General features: G+C 38.7%; 1 protein-coding gene across 3 annotated transcripts in view; it reads right to left on the bottom strand.

Moving 5' to 3' along the window:
• The window catches only part of LOC134349309 (pro-neuregulin-2, membrane-bound isoform-like), a 144,286-nt gene that overhangs the window by 39,769 nt on the left and 76,771 nt on the right, over positions 1–27,746 (bottom strand). For all 3 annotated transcript variants that reach the window (XM_063053413.1, XM_063053415.1, XM_063053414.1), the window contains exon 4: positions 4,057–4,183. In XM_063053413.1, the coding sequence (XP_062909483.1) occupies positions 4,057–4,183 (127 nt within the window). The remainder of the gene's footprint in view (positions 1–4,056; positions 4,184–27,746) is intronic.

Here is a 27,746-nt window from a genome sequence, read left to right as displayed (position 1 = left end):
CATGGCTATACTCATTGGTGGAAATGGCAAATCTTTTTGAAACTGAAATTGAACTCAAAGTTTCCTTGCCTGTTTTTGTCTATCCATGTATTTTCTTTAGTTAGAAAGGGAGCATTATGCTGATGTTTGTTTAAACATCGCATCTCTAAATAGCAGCTATTTAGCACATTATTTCTGAAATCATCAAATCAGTTTCATAAAAAAATCAATTATAGTGAACATTCCGGGATTTTATAAACCATTGTTCAGTGACTGTAGAGCAGGTAGACATTTTATTGCTATGCAGAAGGAGGAAGAATTTATAGCTCAGTATACTTCAAAAAGCGGAAAGCCAGATAACTGTGTGTGTAGAAAAGGGAGCTGATGTTAGATACCCACCTAACAGTGTGCCAATAATGGAAAGATAATAAAAGCCAGTTACAATCATAAATGAAAACATTCCTTGATTTCTTTTTAAACTAGATTCGTTTATCCCCATTTTTTTGTGAATGAAGTAGATTGTAGTTGCTGCTTGAGGTGAGGATTCTCTGACAGGACATGGCCCACAAGGTAGCCTGCTGCTTGCCTTCTCCATCAAACTGTCAGAGCTTTATCACAATTGCCTCATCTTTCAGACTTGTTTCTCACTTCTATTTTGCTGTATCAATTTAATCATCCTTTACATTCCAAATCTTTCTCTATCACACCAGCGTTTCTTGTATTTTCTCTTCCATTGCCCTGCACGTAATTCAGTATTTATTCTCTCTGGGTCTTTTGAGAAGCTGATTGAAGGTCAGTGGACTGATACATTAAGCCACTGTTCACAATGTTGCCTCATCTGCTGTATTTTCTCTTTTTATTCCAGAACCTAAAGTAATTTTATTGGATTTTTAAATATCATAATTAACACAAATTATTATTATTTTGCCTTGTCCTATCAAATAATGCAATTGGACCATACCCCACCCATCCATGAACTGTACTTATTCAAACTTCTCTTACATTTTGAAATTAAACCTACATCCACCAGTTGCACTCTCAGCTCAATCCACACTGGAAACACCCTCTGAGTGAATAAATTCCCACTCATGTTCCCCTTAAACAGTTCTCCCTTCACCCTTAACCAATGACCTCAAGTTCTAGTCTCACCCTACTTTAGTGGAAAAAGCCTTGCATTTATTTTATATGTACCACTCAAAATTTCATACACCTCTATCAAATCTCCTCTCATTCTCCTGTACTCTAAGGAATAAAGTTCTAACCTACTCAACCTGTCCCTGTAAGTCCGGGCCTCATGTCCCAGCAATATCCTTGTAAATCTTCTCTGTACTCTATCAATCTTATTGATATCTTTCCTGTAGATAGGTGGTCACAAATGCACAGTACACCAAAATAGGCCTCACCAATATCTTACACAATTCAACATAACATTCCAGCTCCTATACTCAGTACTTCAATTTAAGAATGATAATGTGCCAAAAGCTCTCTTTACGACCCTATCTTCCTGTCACCCCACTTTAAAGGAATTCCCAGATCTCACTGTTTTACCATACTTTTCAGTGCCTACTGCCCACTGTGGAAATCCTACCCTGGTTCGTCCTTTCAATCTGCAACACCTCACACTTGTCTGCATTAACTTCCATCTGCATTTTCCACCTATTTTTCCAGCTGGTCCAAATGCAGCTGCAACCTTTGATAGCCTTGCTCACTGTCCACTACGCTCCCCGTCAAATTTGCTGATCCAGTTTACCACATTATCAGCCAGATCGTTGATAACAACAATGAACCCAGCACTGATTCCTGCGGCACACCATTAGTCACAGCCCTCCTATCAGCAAGACAACCATCTACTACCACTCTCTGGCTTCTCCCATAAAGCCAGTGCTGAATCCAATTAACTACCTCAACCTAAATGTCAAATGGTTATTCATCAACCCTCTTTCGCTGCCTTAATTTTTCCTCACATTTAATGATTTGAAGCTAGGGTATCACACCTACTGCATGCTATCCAAGGGAGAAAGTACTTTAACTTTCCTACTGTTATGATCAACCAACAATATCCGATTGCCAATTTAGCACATTTATATTGATTGCACTGTCCAGTCTGTTTTTACCAGTACACTTCAAGGGCTTATTTTTTCTTCTCACAGAATCTAATGCCCATTTATTATACATTATTCTGGTAAAGACTTGAACAGTTTTTCTTAAAATTATGAGGTAGATCTTATCCAAACATAATGGCATAGAATTTGTTTCCAGAGTAGTTCCAATTCTCTTAGTGAAGAAAGGTCAATAAATCTCACTCTTCTGCACTAGCTCTAAGGTACAAGCAAGTCCAGAATTTCCAAGTGACATATAGTGAAATACCTGCTACATCGCTAGACTTCCAGTAAAATCCAATGCCAGAGTCCAGGTAGCTGGGATTAGGCTCATATTGGGAAAATCTCTTGTCAAACCTTGCAAAAACACCTGAGGCCACCATTGATTTCAATGGGGATTCTAGGCCTGCAGATTATGAAGCAAAGGGAAAAGTAACACTTCCTTCTAAAAAATATATAGATTAGATTAATATTTCCAAATAGTTTTGTTTTTAAAACTGTTTAAATTTGAAATGAAGGATTAAAAATATTTAATCTATAATAGGTGTTGTTCTAGCTTCTGTAGCAGGGCATGGAAAAATTTGGTCAGTAGGACAGGTCCACCATTAACCCACCCAATGTTGGCTTCTCCCAACATCCAAACATAGGAGACTGAATCCTAATCTATTCTTTGCTTCCGTCACTATCTTCATAAATTGCTGCAGATCAGACAAAATCTATACTCTATTCTTTGATCTGATGGTATGTTTCCAAAACAGATTAGTTAAGACATTCCAAAATTATTTTCATGTACAAAATACAATGAGCTGGTCAGTAAAGGTTCTATAAATGCTCATTGCGATCAACTATTTGTAGAAAATGCTATTATTATGAACCACATCTGTAGTTAATTCATTTGTATTGAGGAAGCTTTACAACCTAGGGATTACAAAGAAATGATCTTTCATCCTTGTGTAAATGCCAGGACTACGCAGTTATAATGTTTCAGATTGGTAAAATGTCCTGCAGGGAATTTAGCTTCGAAAATACTATATTAATGTGAGTTAAAGGCTATCGGAGTGGGAAATGTTAAGACATCCCCATGAATGAACTTGTTTGAGAATTTTCCCCTTGTTCTTGAATAATAATAAATAAGCAATTTGGAATCATTTTTATGTCAGATAAAAATAAATCCTCAGCAGTTTGGACAAAATGATTCATTAACTATTTTCCTGGGAAACATTATATTTCAAAGTCAAAGATGTAACTGTAGATAAGGAACAGCTTGTCTTTTTCTTGTAAAGAGGGTGAAGGTTCATATAGCAGGAATGTAGTGCCTGGATATGGCAGTTCAAAGCTTCCAGTCCCTACCGGCATCATCTACATTATCTGACTTTTTGGACTCATGCTGTCTTCATAGTGAATAAGCCATTTGGAGTGAGTTATTGCTTGTTAAAATTTATATTCTCTTTATTGAAAATTTCTCAAGGAATTAGCCAAAATGCCACATTGAATACTGTAAAACCTAAGTACCCTCTGCATAATATGGAATCAAGTGTTTTATTTACACAATATGTGCATACGGATATTATGCCAGGAGTCCTGAAGATGATTATTTTGTAACATTTTAAAGGATAGATCAATTTTACTGCATCCAAAACTGCCTGGACATGGGTACCATGAAGATATTCACTACCTTCAGCTGAAGCACTGTGTCCAGTTTCAGTTGTATTTCAGCTTGCCAATTTTCAAACAAAATTATCGAACAATGACAAAGTTAACACTATAATTTCATCTGTGTCATTATATTTCTCTAAGATCAACTGTGAAACTGCATTATGCTTGTACAATCCGATTATTAAAATGACACCTTTGTTCATCACCTTCAGTACTCAAAAGGCAAATCAATTTCAGCATTGTCAAATAAAACACACTTAATCTCAATAGAAATACTGAGCAATATCCTCCTATTATAGCATAGAAAAATGCACTCACTTACTTGCAAGAAAGTTCATTAATACCATCAATGTAATAACACACTCCGCCATTAACACAATAGGATTTGTCTGACTCATTGCATCTTCGAGCGTGACCAGATTCAGGTGAGAGCGTAGTAGTAGCAGCAGCTGCAACATAAAATGGACAAGTTCAGAATTCCTGGCTCATAAAATAAGTTGGTCATATTTCATAGAATTATAAATTGAACACGAGAAGACCATTCAGCCTATCTGTACTTGTCCTGAGGCAGCGAAAGATGTACATAAACTCCCTGACTTCCATAATGTATTGAACTGTGTCCATAATGCTCTGCGGTTTCTCCTGGTCTTGGGCAGAGCATATTGTTGTGATGTATCCGGACAAGATATGAAGCTTGTATTGGCCACGTTTTATTGAGATTAAAGCTGGCATGGTCAATTTGTATATAGTGTCAGACAGCACCATTAGGTAGCAAGTTTAGCACCACACCTTTCACATGCTAAAGACAAAAATTATATCTTCCATGTTGAGATATCCACTAAGATGAGAATCTTGCTATCAATTCGTTTCACTGAGCATCTTCCAGGCTCACTTCAAATAACTGTTATGCATTGGAAAAACTCTTCACAGCTTGCTCCATACAACATTGCAAACTTCTTTTATTTTATGTAGCCAGGTGCACTGAGTTTGGTCTATGCCTCAGTGATCAGTGTGCATTAATGTGTTATCCATACATGACATGAAACCCATGCCAGCCAGCAACGTCATCAATGTCCTGCCATCAAGATTGAAGAATTGTGTACCCCACCCTACTGCACAACACTGCTTCTCTACCCAACATTTCCCCTCAATTTTAAGGTAAACTCTTTTATGTTTGACCGCACGCCCTGTGATCAGCTCAGTGAAGCTGTGGCAGTTGTAAGCTTCTTGTTGTAATGTACAAAACTTGACTCTCTGTCAGTGTTTTTATAGACACATTTCATTTAATTTTAGCATTTTTTCATAAAAGTGTTATATCGTTACATGCACTGCTGTTTCAGAGCACCCAATTGGATCTAATCCAATATCTAAGCAATCCAATTTTTCTAGCCATGGCACCAACAAGCACTGCCCTAATTTTATGACAACAGTATCTCCGAAGCTCTCAACTCTCGAAGGGAAGAAATTCTTCTTCCTCTAAGTTTCAAATGGACACCTCATTTCTTCTGAGATTCTTTCCTCTAGTCTCCAATTCTTCCAACAGAGAAAGTATTGTTTTAGAATTTTCTCCGTTTTCTCCCTACTTGGCATGCATGTTTCCATAAAACTGCATCGCTTTTTTCTAAAGTGAGTAAATTCCCATTTTTCATATCCAGGATCATTTCACCTTTAATGGAATAATAATCTTTCCATAAATAGAGGATCAAAACTGCTTAAACTACCACTTTGTTGATGCCACGTATAGTTGTATATTCAATCATGGCTGGAGGATAATCCCTAATGCATGCCAGGTCAAGTTACAACCTTTGAGAGCAGGATATACTCTCCTAATGATGATTATAATAACTCAAATTAGACAGCAAACATGTCAATAGGAGTAGTTTAACTCCTTCCACCTGCAAAATCAAGGTAGGGAAAAGGAGCTAAAATGGAGGTAGCACACTTATTGCCGATTTTAGGATGAGCTGGCATCCACTACATTATTAACCTTGAGAAATCGCTGTAAGCTGATATTGATAACATCTCAATAGCATTTTAAATATTTACAAGCAAGGAGTCTGTGGTACAAATTAGCTTTTCTGTTGCATCAGCAAGATTGCTGATGTCTAAATATATTTTGGTAGTTGACTCTACAAGGATAATATTAACTGCTGCTACACCAGTTTCCCTCCAACCTGTAAACGCGCCTCTGTTCCTTGGAACTAACAGCAGATTTGGATTACCATTTTGCACCTGAACTGTGGAAATTGTGTGAGAGAGATCTGGCCTATAAAAGGCTCTGTCTTCCTTGAAGTTAGCAGTGAGTGAACTGGATTGCTAGATTTGTTGCCTGAGTAAGTTCTATCCCAGTGCATGTGTTGGTCCACTGTCAGTGGACCCAGTCAAGTATCATCTGGTATTCAGTGCACAAGCACATTGCTTAGAAACATACATTGATAAAGTGAGGCAAATTTAAAGATATAGATTAATCCATCAGGAAAGGACAAAGGTCTTTCAGCCTTAACTTGCTCCTGCAGCATTTTCAAGCTTGCATTACAGAAGACCAAAAAATGGACACAAGACAAAGAAGGAATATTCAGTTTGTCAGGAGCAGATATTTTGTTGATTTACCAAATATTAAGTGTAAACAATTCCTTACATAGGTTCCTCTGCAGGGCCTACGTTCTGTTAACTTGTGATTAATTATCAAAATCAGATTTGTTTTTTCAACACACGTGATAGAAAATAGAGGCAAAACCATTAATCATGGCCAAAACTAATTACCCTTGAGAAATTGATGTAAGCTGATACTGAAAACATCTCAATGGCATTTTAAATATTTACAAGCAACGAGGCTGTCCTAGAAATTAGTTTACTAATTCTCATTTGCTATGAGTGAGTGTAATGGCCCTTCTTTACATTTATTTAATCAGGTAGTATGGTAGTGTACTACTGTCCAGTATACAACTTCATCTATATGTTCTGGGCAACAGTAGATAATGGTCAATAACTGAACTAACAACATCAAGGGAAAGATAAATTGAAAGATTTTGAATGGAGTAAACAAATGCAGATGCTTGGAAACCAAAATAACATTTGAGAGAGAAAGGATTCACCATCATGATTAGTTATTAAAAAAACGTACCTAATCAAAAGACAAAGTATGTAACTACAAAAATGATTGCCAGAAGATTGAATTTTTAAAAATTAAGCTAGCCAAAAATAGGAAAACAGATAATAAAAGGATCCATGTAAATTTTAAAAAGAGCTAATAAGCTAAGCACTTATCCAGAAGTCAATGAGTCTATGAAATTACTAATGGAAATAAGACCACAGGAGCAGAATTTGGTTCATCCAATCTGTTCCACGATTAAATCATGGCTAATTTACTTTCTCTCCTAATTTCATTCTTCTGCTTTCTTGTAACCTTTGACAACCTTCAAGAACCTATCAACCTCCGCTTTAACTGTACCCAGTGACTTGATCTTCACAGCCATCTGTGGCAATGTATTTCACACATTCATCAACCCACTGGCTAAAGAAAGACCTCCTTAGCTCTGATCTTAAGAAATGTCCTTCTATCAGAGGCTGTGCCTTCTGTTCTTATACTCTCCCAGTTTCTAGGCCTTTCAATATTTGATAGAGAAGCTCCCTCATTGGGCTCATATAGAAACCTGGCTCACCCAGCTAACAGCAATGGAAGTCAGTGGTCAGAAGGCACCCTTCATGAACAATAGGCGTCTAGAGTCGATATGGTTTGGGGTTCAACCAAACAGGAATGTTGTGATGTTCTGATTAAAGAAACCTCAATTTAAGCTAATACTGTGTAAATACTGCCCATATACAATTGTCAGTCGAGAAGAAATATCAAATCGTACACATATAAAATTATAAAGAAAGTATATTTACAAAGTTCAACTTTATTGAACAGTGAGCAGGGAAAAAAAGGAAAAAGTAAATAAAAGGGCCAGTTACAGTTAACCCAGTCCAATTGTGCCCATTAAATTGGAGCTCATACTAGAGAATTTAACTCAAGCACTGGACCCATGGACTGCATGAAAGCACACACGACATTCCAGACTTGGCTCGAAATCCATCTCGAACAAATGGGTGCTCTCTCGGGAGTATTGGCCCTTCTTCCTTGAAGTCATTCATCTGCACAAAGCAGCTTGTGAAACAGGGACGGCATCCTCAGTCATCTTCCCTCCGATCCTCTCCACAGCTCCCGCCAAAAAGACCCCTGAACCAGACAACTGTCCTTCAGAAAACTCTTCCCCACAATCCTGATTGGTGGACTCACATTCCCAAGTTGAACAATATGTGAACTTATCTTAGCTGAAGCCAAAACACACCTTCCAGCATGGCACACTGCTTTTACAGAAAACTGCTAATAATGAAATACCTTCAGCATAGCAGTAAAAATCTTAACCAGCATTACACTCTCCCCCCACCAAAAATAGTCATGTCCTCATGATTTTGGAACTTATTAAACCATTATTAGTAAAACAGTATTCAAATAAATGTTGTGATTTCAGGGCCCCCAATCCATTTATAAATAGAAGTGGCATATCTCACCATGGGAATGAATATCAACCTGTTTCCCAGGTGCACACTCTTCCAGCCAAGCTAGGGGTTACCTGACTCTCTGAGACCTCCTTATCTCATCCTCAGCTTCCCCAGCTTCAACCACTCCTTGTGACCCTTCCTGTCTACTAGAGGGTGTCTCTCCCTCTCTATTACTCATATCTTCCTGTGGTTCAGATCTTCCTGCAGTTCAGGTCCCCCTGCCCCATGACTGAACTTAACTTCCTTCAGTTTAAGCAGGTGCTGCTGAACATCTTCAATCTCCGCTGGTGCTAACTGGTGAGACCTCTCTTGGAAAGGGGTGTCCTCGATCACTCTAATAGTGTGGCAAGTACTAATGGAGAAACCAACATCAGACTCGTCCGTAGAAAAGACATCCTTGCGTTCCAACATCTTCTCAGTTAATCTCCATCTCCATTCCTCAGGCATTGGTAAGTCACCAAAATTGTATGACTTTGATGTTGGCTTCCTCGATCAAGAAGACTGTTTCTCTTCTGTTTCCCTAGGAAAGCTAGAGATTACCAGCATAGGAAAAAGAGGGGCAGTTGGTGCCATCTCTCCCTGAGGTGTTCCTGGTAATCACTGTCAACCTGTTTGTGTAGACACCTGAAGATTTCTGTAGTTCAGGTCTCACCAGCACTCCTGTAGGTAAGCGTTACTCTACTCACAATTTCAGCAGGAGCATCCATCTGGATGACCGAGGCGTTGGCATTCTGGTAAATTTGGGGGTTCCTGTCACTCTAGCTACTCCTCTAGGATATTACATGACAGGTTTAGACTGGGTGTACCACACAGTTCCTCGTTTATACTCGTCCTGCTTAGGAGGAACTTGCACCTTTTAAAAAGCAACTCTGAACACAGGGAGAATGTACAAGGCTTTCAAAAAGTTCTTTTCATTTCTCTCCTTGCATGCTCCCACCTGCCTTCCTGCAATGAAAGTATTTGTTTCCACAAGAATGGAAGGTCTACCCTTTTCAACTGGTGTGTCAATAGTCTCAGTTACTCTAACGTCTGCTTCTGAAAATTCTAGTTTCAATGACAGGTACTCATCAGTATTAAGCCCCCGAATCTCAAGGGCACTGAGTGGCGTTAATTGTAAATGCATCAAATACCGGTTGTAAAAGGATCTATAAAGCAAAATAACTTGAGAACCTGTGTCAAGTATGGCTCTAGCATAAACAGCTTCCATCCATATGGATACATCAGAGCTTGGTCCCACTAAAGCCTCAGGATTAGTGTTCTGCACTTTAGCATTTCCCTTGATACACCGATTGGAACGTATCCTCTCCAAAATGCCAGCCCATTCCTTTACTGGGTCCCTCTGTAGTTTTGCCTGTTTTCTTCTCTGTTTGATTAACCAGCGACTTACTTTTCAAAGATTTTCCTGTCCCTTGCAGTCTCACTTGAAATGTCCGTCTTCTCCACAGTTGTAACAGACAATACCCATCGCCTCTCTAGTCAGGAGACCTTTTTCAGCAGCAGTCCTCTGTGTCATAAGTCCTACAGGTTGGTCGGGCTTCTCAATGGACGTATCATGTTTAGCTGAAACATTAGCAGTCATCAAATCAGCTCAGCTTGAAGGTTTTCCACCTCATTCCTCATAAGATCTATCTCTGTGTCATCAGGGGTCACCTTTGCAACACAGGCTACTACTGGAGACTACTTGGGTTTTGGAAATGTTGTGCTTCTCAATCACGTTGTCCTTCTCTCTAACTTATCTGAGTAACTTGGTAAAAGATGGAGGAGGGCGCATCTTGCAGGTCATTCAAATACATAGCGCAATCATGTCATGTGATGGTGTGCCCTTCACAACTTGCTCCATTCTCAAGCAATTTCTCTCAGACAATTGAATGCCCCCTTTGAGGCGGAAACAGTGCAGCAGCTTCTCCAATCTGAAAATGCAGGCAGACAACTTCTCTCCTTCCTCCTGGAACGTGTGCCTAAACATCATCCTAAAATCGGCTAAACTTTCAGCAATGCCAAAAGCATCTTCCAGAGCTTGAAGGTAATTAGCTGACATGGCTAACGGATTTTCTGCCTTTAGGACCGTCACTATATCAGCCGCCAGACCCTTTAAGCTCTCTACCAGCCTCTGTTTTCCTATATTATCTGAGCACTGCCATTCATCCAGTTACAGGGATGTCTGCTGAGCCCAACCCTCATATTCTTCTTCACCAATGGGTGTGAGCTTGACCCCAGAGAACATTCCCAGCCTAAAATAACTTAGGTTCTCCACAGATACACAGCTGCCTTTATCAACTAGTGAAGTAATAGCCAAAACCAGCTCAGAATTTAAATCAACCACTGAAGGACCCATTAGACCTTTCACACCAGATAACTCATTTTCCTCACTTTGCAGAAATATGAACAGCTTGTCCTTAAAGTCTTCATCCTCAGGTACATGCTCCTCTTCTCTAAAAATATGTACTGCACGTGGTCTACCTCTCCAGGGTCTTCCAACCTATCAGACAGTGTGATTTCGATCACATTGTGTTAACCCATTCGAGTGAACAACATGCAGTGACTCTCCTTTGTCAACTCTACCAGCTATTGCATCAAAACACCCCAACACATTTGCCAGGCAAGATTTTCCCTTAAGGAAGCTGTGCTGACTTCAGCCTATTTTATTGCATGCCTCCAACTACCTCAAAACATCCTTAAATGGACGCTAACTTCCTGCTGGTAATGATCCATGAATTAAACAAGTACATAACATCAGTCTTATCGTAGAGGATACAAACTATAAATAATTTATCTGTTAACTGCTCCAAAATATCTGTTAATCAGGAATTAAAGGGAAAATTACGTTCACCAGGGCACCAACACTGATCAAATTGTTGGATTGTTTAAGCAAACTGGAAATGGAGGGTCTTGCAGCTGGTTTGAATTGATCTAGCCAAACCCTTCAACTCCAAGGGCCATAAGCTTATTTTTAAAGCTCTTGGCCACTTGAGCTTTGATAAAGATTTTATTAATCTTATAATCAATATTTATTTAACATGGAGACACAAGATACTACAGATGCTGGAATATGGAGCAACAAATAACCTGCTGGGTGAACTCAATGACACAAGCAGCATTTGTGGGAAGAAGTGATTAGTCAAAACCTGACAAGAATCCTGTTGCAGGGTTTTGATGTAGAACGTTGACAATCTCTTTCCTCCAAGGGACGCTGTTCAACCTGCTGAGTTTCTCCAGCAAATTGTTTGTTTTAACATGCACACCACTTGCATTTTAACTCATCCAAGTTCTGATGGAATTCATCTTAAGGTCCTAAAAATGGTTACTTGGAGAAATGACTCGTCGGTTTGAATATCCAAACTTCGCTAGGTTCAGAAAATATTCCATTTAAATTGAAAATGGCAACTGGAAGTACTTCACTTAGAAAGGGAGGGTGGCGCAGAGCACAGAACTGGAGGCCAGTTGGCTTAAATTTGTCTGAGGCAAAAATTTGGAAGCTATTATCAATGGCGTCATACAAGGTCTTTTAGAAACAAAATCAAGTAATTAGGCAAAGTCAACATGGTCTTTGTGAAAGGGAGATCATGTTTGCCCAACTTGTTGCAGTTCTTTGAAATAATAATATTGGCTGTGGACAAAAAGGAACCAGTGAATGCATGTGCTTACATTTCCAGAAGAATTTGCTAAGGTAGTGCAATACAGATTATTATATAAAATAAAAAAATCATACTGCCGGAGATGTCATTGGTCTAGTTGGAAAATTAGCTGGTTATCGGGAAAACAAGAGTGGTTGTAAATGGGTCTTCTTCTCCTTGGCACGATTTAGTGAGTGCTGTGCCACACAGTCAGTGCACAGACTTCAACATTGCACAACCATTTCACAGATAAATTGGGTAAAGACATTAAGGCTTAGTTGGTAAATTTGCTGGTGATTCAAAGATGGGAAGGAAGTTAAGTTATGAAAAAATATAAGGATGCCATTATGGGATTTAGATAGTCTAGAAAAAAATCTGGAAAAAAAATCTAGCAAATGGAATTTAATCCGGAAAAACTGAAATTGTCTATCTTGGTTGGAAGAATGAAAAAAATATATTATGTAGGTGGTAAGAAACTGCAGAACTTTAAGATGCGGAGGGATTTAGGTTTTCTAATGCTTGACTTGCAAAATGCTAATATGCAGCTACAACAAATAAATAAGCTTGCCAATTTTCCTATTCATCATTAGGGAATTGAATAAAAACACAGTATGCTGATACTTCAGTTATATATGGTGTTGTTGAGAATACAGCTGGTAGAACTTCCACAGTATTGTTCTCCTTATTCAAGGACTGGTGTTAGTTCACTGAAGACTGCTTAGAGAAGAATACCAGACTAATGTAAAGAGCTTGTCTTATGAACATACGTTAGACAAGCTGGGCTTGTAACCACTGGAGTTTAGAGTGAGAGGTAACAACTCAAACATAAAAATCCTGAAAGTTTTTGACAGGGTGGATAGAGATGTCCTTCTTGTTGAAGAATGTAGGTGTAATTGATTAAAAGTAAGATTCAGCCGCTGGAACAATTTTTGCCTTGCCTTGGTCTTAGATCTCATTCACTTAAGATCAAGGGAAGACAAACTTTGTTCTGAGGTTCTAAGCCTTTTAAATTCTCTTCCTCAAAGCACAGCAGAATCAGAGTCTTTGGGCTTCTTAAAGGTAAAGGTAAATAAACACTTGATAAAGAAGTGGATAAAAGCTCAATGTGAACAAATATTAAAACAGAACTGAGGTTACAGATAAATCAGTCACATTCTTATTAAATCGTGGAGCAAGTTGGAAAGGCTGAATGACCTGCTCCTGTTTCCTCATTCCTTCATTTGCCTGCTAATAACCAGGGCAGGAGCAGTGCTGCAATGGGTTGTTACTGTTTTCAAATCATCAGCTAGTAAAGTAGCAATTTAATTAAAATTTGATTGCTTTAATTCAATTGATGTGCAAACCTATTGAGGGAAATATTTCAGTTCACTAATTCGCCTAGTTTGTAACAATTTGTAATAGTTGCATGAGAATGTGAAAAATACCTGCAATTTAACAGAAAACTTACTTTCGAAGACTTGACAATTATTAAATCAATAACAAGACCCTTTTAATTAAACCCTTGTAAACATTACGCAGTTATAATCCTGATAACATTTAAAGAAGTGGGCAGGGAAATTCCATCCAGCCGCAGTGCAGAAAAGTAATAAACAGCAGGCTAATTGGAATGTAACATCTGTGAAGTAAGCGGCCTTATTTTCTACTATTGATACTAATGGTGCACTGCTATGTGCAATTAAGTCAGAGCTATCTGCAATTTCATCACCTTCTCCTTCTCTTCCGTGACTAACAGCAAAATAGCAACCCATTGCTTCTATGCAGAGATTCTTTGAGTATGACAGATTGTTAGCCTGGATCACCACCTCTTTGCGAAAATCAACATATGTAATTGAGGGTGTGAGATAATAATATTACAAATCCACTCCTCTGACTCATAGAGGAGGCCATATAAAAAAACACACACACACTCACACTCACACTCTAACTAAGTGCAAGCAGCTGAGCCACAATAAATGAACCACTATCTGACATTTAAGAATAGTTAGTGGATTAGAGTTTTATACCTGGGTTACCAAATAATAATATTTTATTAGATTATAAACAGAGAATTGATTTGATGCGGAAGGTAATCATCATGCCTCAACCTACAGTTTAACAAGCAGATTTACAAGCCATTGGATAACAAATTACCAAGAATTAACAGTGGAACTAGCGATGTCACAGTAAAGTTTGATATGACTGGAATGAATTCAAGTTATTTTCCAATGTCACAGAAATTCACCAGAAAGTTCTGTTGTATCTACCTTTGCTTATTGTGATATCTTCATTTCAATTATCATTAAGAAACTTAACATGTCAGATTTTTGCTTTGTTTCAACCAATGACAATTAATTAATCTTATTCTGAACATGGTGCCAGTTTCGAAAAGCAACGTTTCCCCCTTTGTAACCTCTGAGGAGATAGCCATTAATATCAAAATATACTCCATCACCCCGTAATTTCTTGTAGTGGATATTCTTTGTCTCCAAGTGAACTAATGTTTTCAAACTAAGAGATCTGATCTTCCTCCATTTTACTCATCTGCCACCTTCTCTGGTACCAAATAAACTTACTGCCATTCACATCTAATTATATTATGGACTGCCTCACTTTTATATTTCCATACTTATACTCTTAACTCTTCAGCAAGCAGGTCAAGTCGAGTTCTTCTGTAATACTAATCTAAGCTACTTCAGACCTCTTCTAGGCATTTTAAGTTCCAAATTAACCTACCATATTAGTATAACAAGAACCCAGATTAAGCAATTTTCTTTCACTTTCAAATACGTTTAGAAGTAGTTAAATGCTCACAAGAACAATTTTCTAGAAATAAACAGAATCAGTTAAAAGTTTTAATTCAAAATTTGATATTATGCATATCAAAATGGAAAGAATCACAACATCAAATCTGCACATATGAAGGAATGGGGTAAGTATTATTTACTTCCAAGGAGATGAGCATGAAGTTGGCACTGTGAAGTTTATGAAACACTCTTCCCATATTTTATTTCTTTCTCCTTCTCATCCCATTTATGCAGCTACTTTAGTTGTTTTCTTTTTACTTTGCTGATCTATCATATAAGACGAAATGAAGAAATGCACCAGAAAAAGGCCAATAACATCATGAACATCCCATCCACCTTACTCACGGACTGTCTGCCGCACTCCCTTCAGGGAAGAAGAGGCTGCGCAGCATCCACACCAGGACCACCGTCTCCCCTGGACTTCCCTTCACTCACATTAAATGTATGTTCAAAGTTCAAAGTAACTTTATTACCAAAGTACATGGTGTGTATATCCCTATATACAACCCTGAGATTCATTTTCTTCTAGGCATACTCAATAAATTCACAGAATAATAACCATAACAGAAGCAATGATGCAGCCAGTAATATACTCTCTACTACATATCGATGGGCCGAATGGCCTACTTCTGCTCCTATATCTTCTGGTCTTAGAAATTTGTCAATGTTTTTGCTATCATGCACCTATTGATTCAGTCCTCTGGTACTGGCTATTGTTGGCCTGGGAATAATGTCACCCGAGCATGACAATTGATTCCACATCTGCAGGTTAAGTCCATCTTTCATACCTCCATTTTCCCTCCCCACTATACCCACACTCAAATATTGCATTAACACCCTTACCTCTGCTTCTGATTTATCACATCACTGACCCAATAGCCAAAGGACTGGACCTCAATTTCCTCTCCCCCACACAGCAAAACATTCAATTGTCTAAGCCAGGACTTCCCACTCGTTTTTATGCCATGGACTCCTGCCACTAACCAAGGGTCTATTGAGCCCTTGTTGGGAACCCCTGGTCTAGGCCAATGGCACCTCCAACCATGCCCTGGGTTCCAAATTGCTCATAACTATTTATCTATCTATTGACCCGGGAGTGTCGGGCACAGGCAATGAAGGGAGTGTCAATCACAAAAATGCATAATGCACAATCATTTGCAGGCCTGAAAGCATAACTGAAGTTTATAGTGGATGGAGTAGAGGGAGGAACAATCAAAATATCATCTGGCTTAGCCTCTTTAATGCACTGGAGTTTCTAGGCTAATATCTTACAGAGCTTACAAGAGCTTTAAATCATACAGAAGTCAGAGCTCTGCATAATCATAAGGTTTTCTTTAATATGCATGGCAGGGATAATCATACCTCATGCATAATTATAGATTATTCACTCAAACTCTTATCTTGCTTCAGTGGCTGGAAAAAAAAAACCAAAAATATATTACTTTCAAATGTAAAAGACAGACATACTTAATTTAAAATGATTAAGCATGTAAGGTAATAAAGATTTATTATGATAACTAAGAGAAACAAATTACAAGGTCCCTAAATATTCTGTCTCACAGTTAGCTGATTCATAACTAGAAAGCTACACTTGCTGAGAGGCAAGTGCAGATCAGCAACAGAAGGTCAGGCAGGAATCCACTCTCACATGATGGAAAAGTACTTTCCTTGGACATCTTTAATTCATGGAAAAGCCAATGCCTTTGCTTTCCCATCTTCCAAAAGCTTATGACAGCTAGGAATGTGGGGAAAAAAGAGCTTTTCAAAAATAAACAATATTTGTTTTAAATATTTAAAATTACTTTTAAGCAATTAGAACATTAATGGAAATTAATTTAAAAATATGCAACTTCCCTTATTCATGAATCCCCACATGATCAATGAACACACTTTTAAGATTAATCCACCCATGGATTCCTTTTGGTTTATTTTATGGTGGGTGGGGCTGCCAACACCAGTATTTATTGGCCCTGCCTATTTTTCCTCAGTAGGTGGGTGGCGAACCACCTTCTGTTGGATTCCTTCCACGGTAGGTGTCGCCACAGTGGAGTTCAAGATAAAATTCCAGGATTTAGTTCCTGGTATGATGAAGAAATGACAATGGATTTCCAAGTCAAGAGAGTGTGTAACTATGGCAAAATAGAATATCCAGTGTCCAATTTAAAACTGGTTGTCTGTATGATTTAGATTGGAATTCCCAAGAATATAAAAGCCGACAAATAGGAGAGAGAAACAGGCCAGCCCACCACCGGAAAAGCACATCTACAAGAAAGCAGCATCTATTTTCAAAGACCTCCACCACCCAGGCCATGCTCTCTCCTCACTGCTGCTGTCATGAAGGAGGTACATGAGCTTTAGGTGTTACATCACCAAATTCAGGAACAGTTATAATCCTTCAACCATCAGGCTCCTGAACCAACACTGAACTGATTCTGCAACCCGTGGACTCTATAATTCATGTTCCTAGTATTATTTATCTATTTATTTATTACTATTTTGTATTTGTATGGTTTGTCTTTTGCACTTCATTGTCAGACTTTCTGTGTAGTTTTTCATTGATTCTGTTGTAGTTCTTTGTTATACTGTGAATGTCTGCAAGAAAATGAATCCCAGGGTAGTATATAGTGACATATATGTACTTTTCCAGATAAAAATGTACTTTGAACCTTTAAACTCATTCTAAAGTAAGCAACAAAAGAGCTTGTAGCAACTGATCATTTAATAATACAGTTCACACCAAGCAGAGATGCTCCACACCACATGGTGACCAGGATTACAAGTTTGGAGTGTGACTGGCTGAGACAAATAACAGGAGGCCTCTGGTTTCTTTAATAATATTGTGACATAGGAGACATATCATGCTGTAGTACTTTCTTAACCTCTGCTTGATGGCTCTCATTATTCACAAGACCAACATTACTCCTGGACTTCCCCACCCTCCCACCACCACCCCAACCAACCTATTAAATGGTCAGTGTGCATAGTGGGGCTGAGCCTCACCCAGTGTTGGGCCTGTACTCTTATCTTACGAGAAACTGATTGCCTCATGCATTCAGCGGACTTGCTGCATTCACTCACTGTCGGTGATGCCTGGACTCGTGGGAAGGGCTATTTGCAGCTAATAGCCCTTGGCACTGGTCTGCTCAGCTCGTCAAGGATGTCAGCAGTGCAGTCAGATTCTCTGCTGAATGGCAAAGGCCATATCTGGAGATTGACAAATGGACACATGTGAGCATCTGCAGGTTTTCAAGCAACGTTTGATAGAAATGCCTGTCAGTATTTTCAGCCTCACAGGATAAAACAAGTTGTCCAATGGAAGATCTATCCACGGGGATGGAGACATAACCAAATGGTGTCCTGCCTACCACAACCACTGCCCTCGTTCTTAGGGTACATTGGTACTGTAGCAGACTGCATGACCCTTTACAGTTTGGGTCATCAGAGTTCCTCAGTTCCAACATCCTCCCCATGGAATGTGTGGGTTTTCTCTGGGTGCTCTGGTTTCCTCCCACAGTCCAAAGACATACTGGTTAGTAGGTTAATTGGTCATTGTACATTGTCCCGTGGCTAGGCTAGGGTTAAATTGGGGTTGCTGGGTGGCACCGCTTGATGGGTCATATCTCATGGTAGTGTATGAAACATATACATATTTTGATAATAATTTTACTTTGAACTTTGAATTAGGGAATTTACCAACACTCCTAATATGCCTTAGAGCAATTATGCCTGTTCTGGCATGATTGATCTTCTACCTCAGCATCACTTTTATGCATTAATCCTATATTGCTGGATTTCTTAAGAGTTACAGACATAGAGCAGTACATTGATCTACTGTCCACTGTCTGCACCAACCACCCATTTTTATACTAATCCAACCCTAACCTATTTTGTCCTCCCCACAATCAGATCAAGTTGCCCCTAAACTCTACACTTACCTACACACTCAAGATAATTTTACTGTCATTGATTAGCTGACCCTCCTACACATTTTTGGGATGCAAGAAGAAACTGGAGAAACCACAGTAGTCACATACAGTCACAGGAAGAACATGCAAACTCTATCAGGACTGAAACTGGGTCACTGGAATAGTGTGGTCGCAGATCTACCGGATGCGCCAATGTGCTGCCCAAATAATATGGGGAAAATATTAAAAACAGCTAAAATGTTAGGCCCAAGATTCGAGTCAAGATGGAATTCCACAGCAAACAGTAGTAGGTAGCAAGAATTATATACAATGATTAACAGCAATTTATGTGCTGAATTTAGACTACTGAGATACCTGCAAAAAATTATCCAAGCAGCAAATAGTTTTATGTAAAGTAAAATATAAAATAGTATAAGCTATTAAATATTGGAAATCATATCCAAAGTTTTGCAATTGTATCTTAAGTGTCTCAGCTAAAAAAAAATCTGTAATGTAACAAGGATTGATTATCATGCAATACAAAAGCAATAAAATTCAAAACCTACACAATCAGAAGAATAGGTGTTAACAGGGCAAGTATGTAACAAGTTCCTAACAGTCTTATGAATTTATTCTGTCCTTTGAAAGGAAAGAAATATATATTTCCCCTTCTACATATGTGAACCCAAGATAACATTGCCTACAATGTGCCATTAAAGTGTTACTTCATGAGGAAAGAAATCATGATGCTGCATAATATCCAACATTATTCGGTTTTAAAATTGTACGCATATGGTCTATCACAAAGCAGTCAGCCATTCACTGCATTAGAAATGTACTAAGAACAATCACAGGTTAATTCTGTTGAAGGAGACCTTAAGGTTACGGTTATAAACAAGAGATTCTGCAGATGCTGGAAATCCAAAGCAAGACACAAAAAATGCTGGAGGAACTCAGTAGTTCAGGCAGCTTCTATGGAAATGAGTGAACAGTCGATGTTTCAGGCAAGACCTTTCTTCAAGTGTCCCTTCTTCAGGAGTTTCAAATTAAAAGCCTGAATATTGCATAGAACTTTAAGGTATACAGAACAGAAATGAGTCATTCTATCCAACTGGTCCAGGGTGGTGTTTGTTGCACACACTTTCTTTCATTTCTTCTCATCTAATCTAACATAGTCTCTTGTCCTTCATGTGCTTGCATAATCTCCCCTTGAATTAACCTGTGATATGTTTCAACCAATTGCTATGGTAGTGTTGGATGGTACAAAACTTCCTACAACTGAATGAAAGCAAGCCTGAAGTTGTCCTATTTGGCCCCCTTGACGCCATCAAAGTGATTACCAACAGTCTTGGTAACCTGGCCACCCTTGTCAAACCCCATGTCAAAAACCTTGGTGTGATATTTGATTCCGCCTTTAACTTTGACAAGCAAGTCAATGCAGTAGTAAAGGCCAGTTTTTTCCAGCTTTGTACTATTGCCAAAATCAAGTTGTTTCTCTCTTTCAAAGATCTCGAGAAAGTCATCCACGCCTTTCTATCTTCCCGCTTTGACTACTCCAACTCCCTGTATACTGGGATTAGTCAGTCGTCCCTGTCCCATCTGCAACTGGTCCAGAATGCCGCAGCCAGGCTCCTGACAGGTGCCCGGAAGAGGGACCATATTACTTCTATCCTGGCCTCTCTTCACTGGCTGCCAGTATGGTTTAGAATTGATTTTAAGGTTCTCTTGTTTGTTTATAAAGCCCTAAATGGGCTGACCCTCTCCTATATCACAGACCTTCTAACCCCTTATTCAACTTCCAGGTCTGTTAGGTCGGCTGACTTGGGGCTCCTGGCTGTTCCGTGATCTAAATTTAAGTTCAGGGGTGACCGCGCCTTTGCTGTTGTAGCCCCTAGACTGTGGAACAGCATTCCCCTCCCTATCAGATCTGCCCCCTCCATTGATTCTTTTAAGTCCATGCTCAAAACTTACCTTTATTCACTAGTGTTTGAATTTTCCTGATGTGGCTGATTTTTGGCTTGTGCCTAGGCTCATGTGTTGTTTATTTTGTGCGTATAAGCTGTGTGTGCCTTGTTGTTTATATCTGTTTCTTGTATTTGTGATTTTTAGCTACCTGTTATGGTTTGTACAGCACTTTGGTCAACATGGGTTGTTTTTAAATGTGCTTTATAAATAAATTTGACTTGACTTGACTTGACTATTGAATTCCACGTTCTCACCACACTTTATGTAAAGACGTTTCTTTTGAATGATCTATAGGACTCACTGGTGATTATCTTATAAAGCTAGCAACTATTCGTGCTCTTCCCCACAAGTGAACCATTCTCTTTGGGTCCACTACCTAAGAATCAGAGACTTCATTCTTTCCTGATGTTCATACCTCCTATTTTCAAATTATCCTTGTAAGATTTCTCTGAACCCCCTCCATTGTTTCCATTTTTTTAATTATATTGTATGGGGAGTATTTCAAATCTAAATCAACTGTTCAATATGTTTAGCATAAGTTCCCATTTAAATTCTGTCCCTTTAGAAATAAACCTCTGGTGTTTATTACACTGTCTAGTAACTTGCTAATCAGTGTACAACTTTTAGTGACTAGTGTATTCATATTAAGTTCCCTTTGATTCTACGCCTACCTAGACATGTGCCTTCCAGATAAAAAGTGGCCTTGATTCTTGCCAATATGCATTTGCTCATACATGTCACCACTGAACTTTGTTTGCTAATCATTTATCCATTTGTTAATGTATCAGAGTCTGGTATGGAGCCTCCAATATACAGAATTGTAAGAGAGTTATATCTCAGTTAGTTCCATCACGGGCACAACCCTTCCCACCATCAAGAGGCAGCAATGTAGATACCATCATTTAAAACCCTCATCGTCTGGGGCATACACTCTTCTTATTGCTACCACCAGGAAGGTACAAGAGACTAAAGACTCATTCTTAATGATTTAGGAACAGTTTGTTCCCCTCCACCATCAGATTTCTGTATGGTCCATAAACCCATGAACATTATTATTCCTTTTTTTTCGATATTTATTTATTTTTGTAATTTATAGATTTTTGTCTTTGCACTGCACTGCTGCCACAAAACAACAAATTTCACGTCATATAATTCAGTGATTCTGATTGTATTCATCTCAGTATTATCTCCCCCACTCCCTGTATGGTATTATCCACAATGGAGACTGATCAAGGTGGTTTTCTCACCTCTCAGTCCGGTGGCTGTTAGCCAGGGGCTAACGAGCTGCATCTCTGGAGTCTGAACAAAGAATGAAAATTGTGAACAGCCGTAGTGCCTTCAGATCCTCATTCATTAATTATGAGGTATGCTACTGAAGGTTTTTTTTAAAAACAAAAACTGAATTATGATTGTCTACCCTCTTTGATAACTCATCAAAAATCAATAAATATGGCCACTCTTCCTGAAATCCATGTACATAACTCGTTATTATACTTTCCATTTCTGTATGTTCTTCTGTTCTCTCCCTTAGTGGAGATGATATTATTTTACCTCCACCGATGTGAAGTTGACTGGTCTATAATTCCCTGGACATGTTCCGTGCTCGTTGTTTAACAATATCACAGCAACAGTCTGTCAGTTTACTTATTTTTAAACAAATTATGAAGCATATTTAGTAATATCTCTGCTATTCCTTACTTAGATTCTTTTAAAATATGTCAGTGCAATAAATCTCAATTCAGAGTCTTATTCTCTTCGTGTTTCATTAGCTTATTTAACAGAACACTTATTTCAATCTTAATTACACTAATGGCATTATTTCTCTCATTAGCCAACATCTCCATAGTAAATAACAAAGCAAAATAATGAGTTACTATTTCTGTTACCTCTGTCCTCTGTGTTATTGCCCTGTCTGTTCAGCAATAGCCCTGTTTACATTCCACCACTTTTTATTGACGGTGCGTAATTACTTCAGTATTTTGTTTATATTCTTTGATAATTTAACTTCATATTTCCTCTCCTCTTGCCTCCTTGACTTCTTTGTTAAAGCCTTTATTTTTCCCACCTTTTATGATGATATAAAACCATACTACAATGTAACAGAATTCCTGAGGTTACCACTACTTATAGTGATCATTACAACTGAAAAATCCAGCATCATTTATTTTTTCTCTAAAACAAGGTGAATTCAGAAGTACATGCTTTCAATTTTTGTATCCTAACTTATCTATTCTAGGAAGTAGTTTCTCATTCCTCTTCTGTAGTCCGAACATTTCCTGAAAAGTGGACATCGTCATATTGCTTGGTGGTTTTCTAACTTTATTTATTAGTATTATGAGAATCCTGAAATAAAGGTAAATATTTACAGGGCCTTATTAGAGGATGTGTGATGTCAACTGGAGTAAACAATTTTTGCTTTCAAAACCAAACCACCCTATCACAAACTGAAGCAGAGTGTTTACTCCTACGCAATTATTATGGAAGTTTACATTTATGTTCTTTTACGTAAAGAATGTATGATGAATCCAAATTACATCATCTGCAGGTGGTGTGTAGACTGCATTTACCGTATCCTTGAAGTATTTTTTCAAAAGTTTTATTTGTCTTTCCACCTTTGCTATGAGCTTTTACTTTAAAATTGACATAAGCAGCAGAGAGCCAACCTTTACACAAGTTGCTTTCCATGTGTTTTATTTTGCCTGACCAATTATGCTGTCAAACTGCTAGCCTAAAATTTGTTTGCATTTTGGGATTTTGATAAAAGATTCAGAAAACTAAAGGAAGGAGTTAAGAAACATTGTTCTTACATGTGGGAACGTAGGTATAGGAGCCATGCATCTGTTCTCTATTTACTTTGTATTCTGTGTTGTGTGTTTATTATGTTAATTAGTCACATGAGTGTGGCGTGGTAAATGTGAAGGGAATAAATTATGTATTCTTGCTTATTTTGTGGCAGTTTGTAGCTTGGAACTGGTGGAGGTCATATTTCTGCTGACCACTCAATATCGCTTCAAGATTGTATGTTGGCAGATTCCTAATAAAGGATCGAATTAAGGAATTTGCGTCTTTGGAACAATCATTTCATTGGAGCTGAGGATGCATCATGCAAGTATAACAACTCCATGTCAATCACAGGCTAGTGGCAATTGTTTAGATTTTGGGTCAGTTTTTAGCCGCTACAATAGTGTTGTTGTTATTTCATCTTTTCCAAGTAACACCTCAGAATAAGAATGGTTGTGGAATGGATCAATCATTTGACTCCATACTTGCTTACATTAGTAAAGTGTAAAAGACACAAAAGTGGGAAAATGGGTTGCAAATTGCCTAATTATTCCAATTTTTGTTTTTTTTGCAAAACATTAAGGGGTATAACTTTATCCTCTGGCTTTTTCACAGATTTTTGAGTGTAGTAATATCAGCACTTTGAACCCTGTTCCTGATAGTTTCGTCAAATGGAACACTTAACACAGATAATAGATAACAATTTCTAGCTCTCTTTGCAAATTCACTTACCATCCACATTTGCTGTCTGTTACTAAAAAAAGGTTGAACAGGTGTGAAATGGCTTGTGTCGTTTGCAACCTTTCACAAGGACAGCAATCCAGCCTGCTTGACAGATTGCAGCGGTGAAAAGGTGAAAGAGGAAGGTATTCTTCACTGTCACTGCTGGTGTTATTCTTGCAGGATAAATTGATTTTAGTGCCACATGCAAACATAACATAGATATGCAACCAATTCCAAACAGACCTAGATGTAGCTGCTCCCTCGCCATCACTCTGAAAGCAGTGTGCCAGAACCTGGAGGTATGCATGACAGTATAATCAGATTGGCCTGATGATCACACCTACCTTTCATCTTACATAATTTTAATCATAAAGGCTTATAAAAGAGTTGGTTTTGAAGTGCTGCCATCACTGAGCTGCACTAGACTTGCTGGCCTATAAGGATTCTTTGTTTAGATAAGTTGCAACATCCAAAGGTTATCTATCATTCAGGAGTAGCTCAGAACCTAGAATCCTTTATGAGTTTGGAAACTTGAGGAGATTCCCTTCAATCCATTAGAAAATAGCCAAGCTCTAGCAAGGTTAGAGCAGGTGAAACATTTGTGCTAGGCTTCAAATCTTATGTAACACCCTGGTAAAGATTTTACTACTAACATTGTAGGGTATTTTATGTAATGGTTTTCTGTAGAAACAGTGTGTTCTGCTGGTAGTGTTTGGGTTACCATTAAAGGTAAGGGATGCTTAGGAATGGTGGTGGAACTGGGAGACTGTTCTAGAAAGTGCTGGGGGAGAGGTTTTCTGACAGACACTGAGGTGGGTCATGGTCTTTTTGGTTGGGAGATGGGGAGAAGAAGCTTGAGACAACCAGCCGTAGGATTTGATCCAGTGGGAATGCGCGACCTGATTGAGCCCAAGAGGAGGAATTCTACTGAGGATCAGTGAATAAAGTTGGCATTGTGAGTACATTGAACACAATGGCCTTGGGAAGATTTGAGCTTCAACCTGTGCACATTTCACTGTTTAACTATGATGGCCCCTTTTGTTTTTTCCCCCTCTATTTTCTTTAATGACTGTTTGATTAAGCTAACATTCATAAATACACTTTCTTTATAATTATATGCAGTGTACGGTCTGTTATATCTTGTCGCTGGGCGATTGCATGGGAGAAGTAAGTTACACAGTATTCACACGAATCAGGGTTTGGGTGGGAGAGACATCCCAACCTCACGGGTTTGGTGGGACCCAGGTCATATCTACCCTAGACATACAGAGATTGATAAAAGTGGCCGCCTCACTTCTGACGCCAATGGCTGTTAGCTAGGGGCTAATGAGCTGCATCTCTGGAGACACCCAGTAAAAAGGGGTTTCACCTTGAACTTTAAAGAAAAATAAAACTTTCCTGATAGATTTAAGATGTATAAATGTAGAAAAGTTTATGATTCACCAACGACATATATACTCTCTAATTTTCTCAACCTTGGTGTGATCAAGGGAGCATCAAGGAGTTCTGGTAAGACTGAAATCTATGGGGATCAAACAACTACTGCATTGGCAGAAGTCATGCTTCACACAAAGCATTATTGTGATGGTTGGAGGTCAATTACACGAGCCCAGGACGTAACTGCAGCAGCTTATTCATCAATGACTACCCATCTGTATTAAGTCAAATAAAGGAAATGTTCACCGATGTTTGCAGAATGCTCAATTCCTTTGAAAGCTCTTCAATAAATAAAGCAGCCCACACGTTGCAACATGACCTAAGCAACAGTCAGGCATGGTCTTGTAAGTAACAATCATCATTGATGCCACACAAGTACTAGGCAATAAGCATCTCCAGAAAAGGGAATCTATGTGCCTATCCATAATATTCCATTGCGCTATCAATGCCAATCTTTCACCATTGACTCAATGGAACCAGCTAGTAAGACTCTGAAAACCTTGTGATGAGTGATTCAACTACTGACATCCTAAAGCCTTTTCTCCATGTAGAAATAATAATAACAAGATGGAATATACTTCATTTGCCTGGATGAGTGCAGCTCCAGTGATATTAAAAAAAGATTGAGACCATCCAGGACCACCTGTGACCAGTGCTAGGACCCTTGCTGTTAGTGCCCTATGTTAATAATTTGGATCTAATTGTAGGAAGTATGATTAATAAGTTTGTAGATAGCAAGAAAGATTACAGCACAGGTAATAGATCAGACAGAAAATTGGCTGGAATGATGGCAGATGGAATTTAATCAGAATCAGGTTTAATATCACTGGCAAATGTCATGAAATATATTGTTTTGCAGCAGTAGTACATAATAAAATAGCTATAAATTACAAGATGAAATATATATATATTAAAAAGTGAATTAAATAAGTAGAGCAAAAACTAGTGGGGCAGTGTACATGGGTAATCTGATTGTGGAGGGAAAGAAGCCTTCCTAAAATGTGGAGTCTGTGTCTTCAGGCTCTTCTACCACCTCCTTGATGGTAGCAATCAGAAGAGGGCATGTCTTGGGTGAAAGGAGTCCTTAATGACGGATGCCGACTTTTTGACACGTCACCTTTTCATGGTGTCCTTGATGCTGGGGAAGCTAGTGCTCATGATGGAGCTGGCTGAACTTGGAGCTTTTTCTCATTCTGTGTAGTAGCCCCTCCATACCAGATAGAGATGCAGCCAGTAAGAATATTCTCCATGGTATGTCTATGGAAATCTGCGAGACTCTTTAGTGACATACCAATTCTCCTCAAAGCCCCAATGAACTAGCTGCTGTCGAGCCTTCTTTGTAATTGCATCAGTATGTTGGGCTCAGGATAGATGTTCAGAGTTATTGACACTTGAACTGTTCATCCTTTCCACTGATAATTCCTCAATAAGGACTGGTGCGTGTTCCCTTGCAGTACACTTCCTGAAGTACACCATCAATTTCTTGGTCTTACTGATGTTGAGTACAAGATTGTTGAAGCAACACCACTCAACCAGCTGATCTATCTCACTCCTGTAAGCCTCCTCATCATAATCTGAAGTTCTGTCATGAATAATTGTGTCATCAGTAAATTTATAGACCACAGTTGAGCTGTGGCTAGCTACATAGTCATGTGTGTGGAGAGTTTAGAGCAGTGGGCTGACCATACATCTTGAGGTGCACCAACGTTGATTATCAGAGAGGATGAGATGTTATTTCCAATCTGTACTGACTGTGCTCTCCCAGTGAGGAAGTCAAGGATCCAAATGCAGAGGGAGGGACAGAGGCCCAGGTTTTGGAGCTTGTTGACTAGTACTGAAAATATAATGGTGTTGAACGCTGAGCTGTAATCAATAAACAAGAGCCCGACATTGGTTTTGCTACTGTCCAGGTGATCCAAGGCCGGTGAGATCTTGCTTAGGCAAGAGTTAATTCTTGCCATGACCAACCTCTCAAAGCACTTCATCACAGTAGTTGAGTGCAATTGGGCAATAGTCATTGAGAGAGCTCACTCTACTCTTTTTTGGCACTAGTATGATTGTCGCCCTTTTGAAGCAAGTGGGAACCTCCAACTGCAGCAGTGACAGATTGGCGATATCCTTGAACAGCAATGACAATGAATGGATACGTTTTGGGAGATTAAGGAGAGGATGAACATGTACATTATATGATAGAATGTGAAGCAATATTGATGAATAGAGAGATCTTGGGAGTTTGAGTCCATAGTTTCCTGAAAGTGA

The sequence above is a fragment of the Mobula hypostoma genome, chromosome 7 (assembly GCF_963921235.1).
Source record: "Mobula hypostoma chromosome 7, sMobHyp1.1, whole genome shotgun sequence".
In the NCBI taxonomy this organism is placed as follows: Eukaryota; Metazoa; Chordata; class Chondrichthyes; order Myliobatiformes; family Myliobatidae; genus Mobula; species Mobula hypostoma.
The sequence above is the reverse complement of the archived record's forward strand: the minus strand, read 5'-3'. Positions and strand labels throughout refer to the sequence as shown.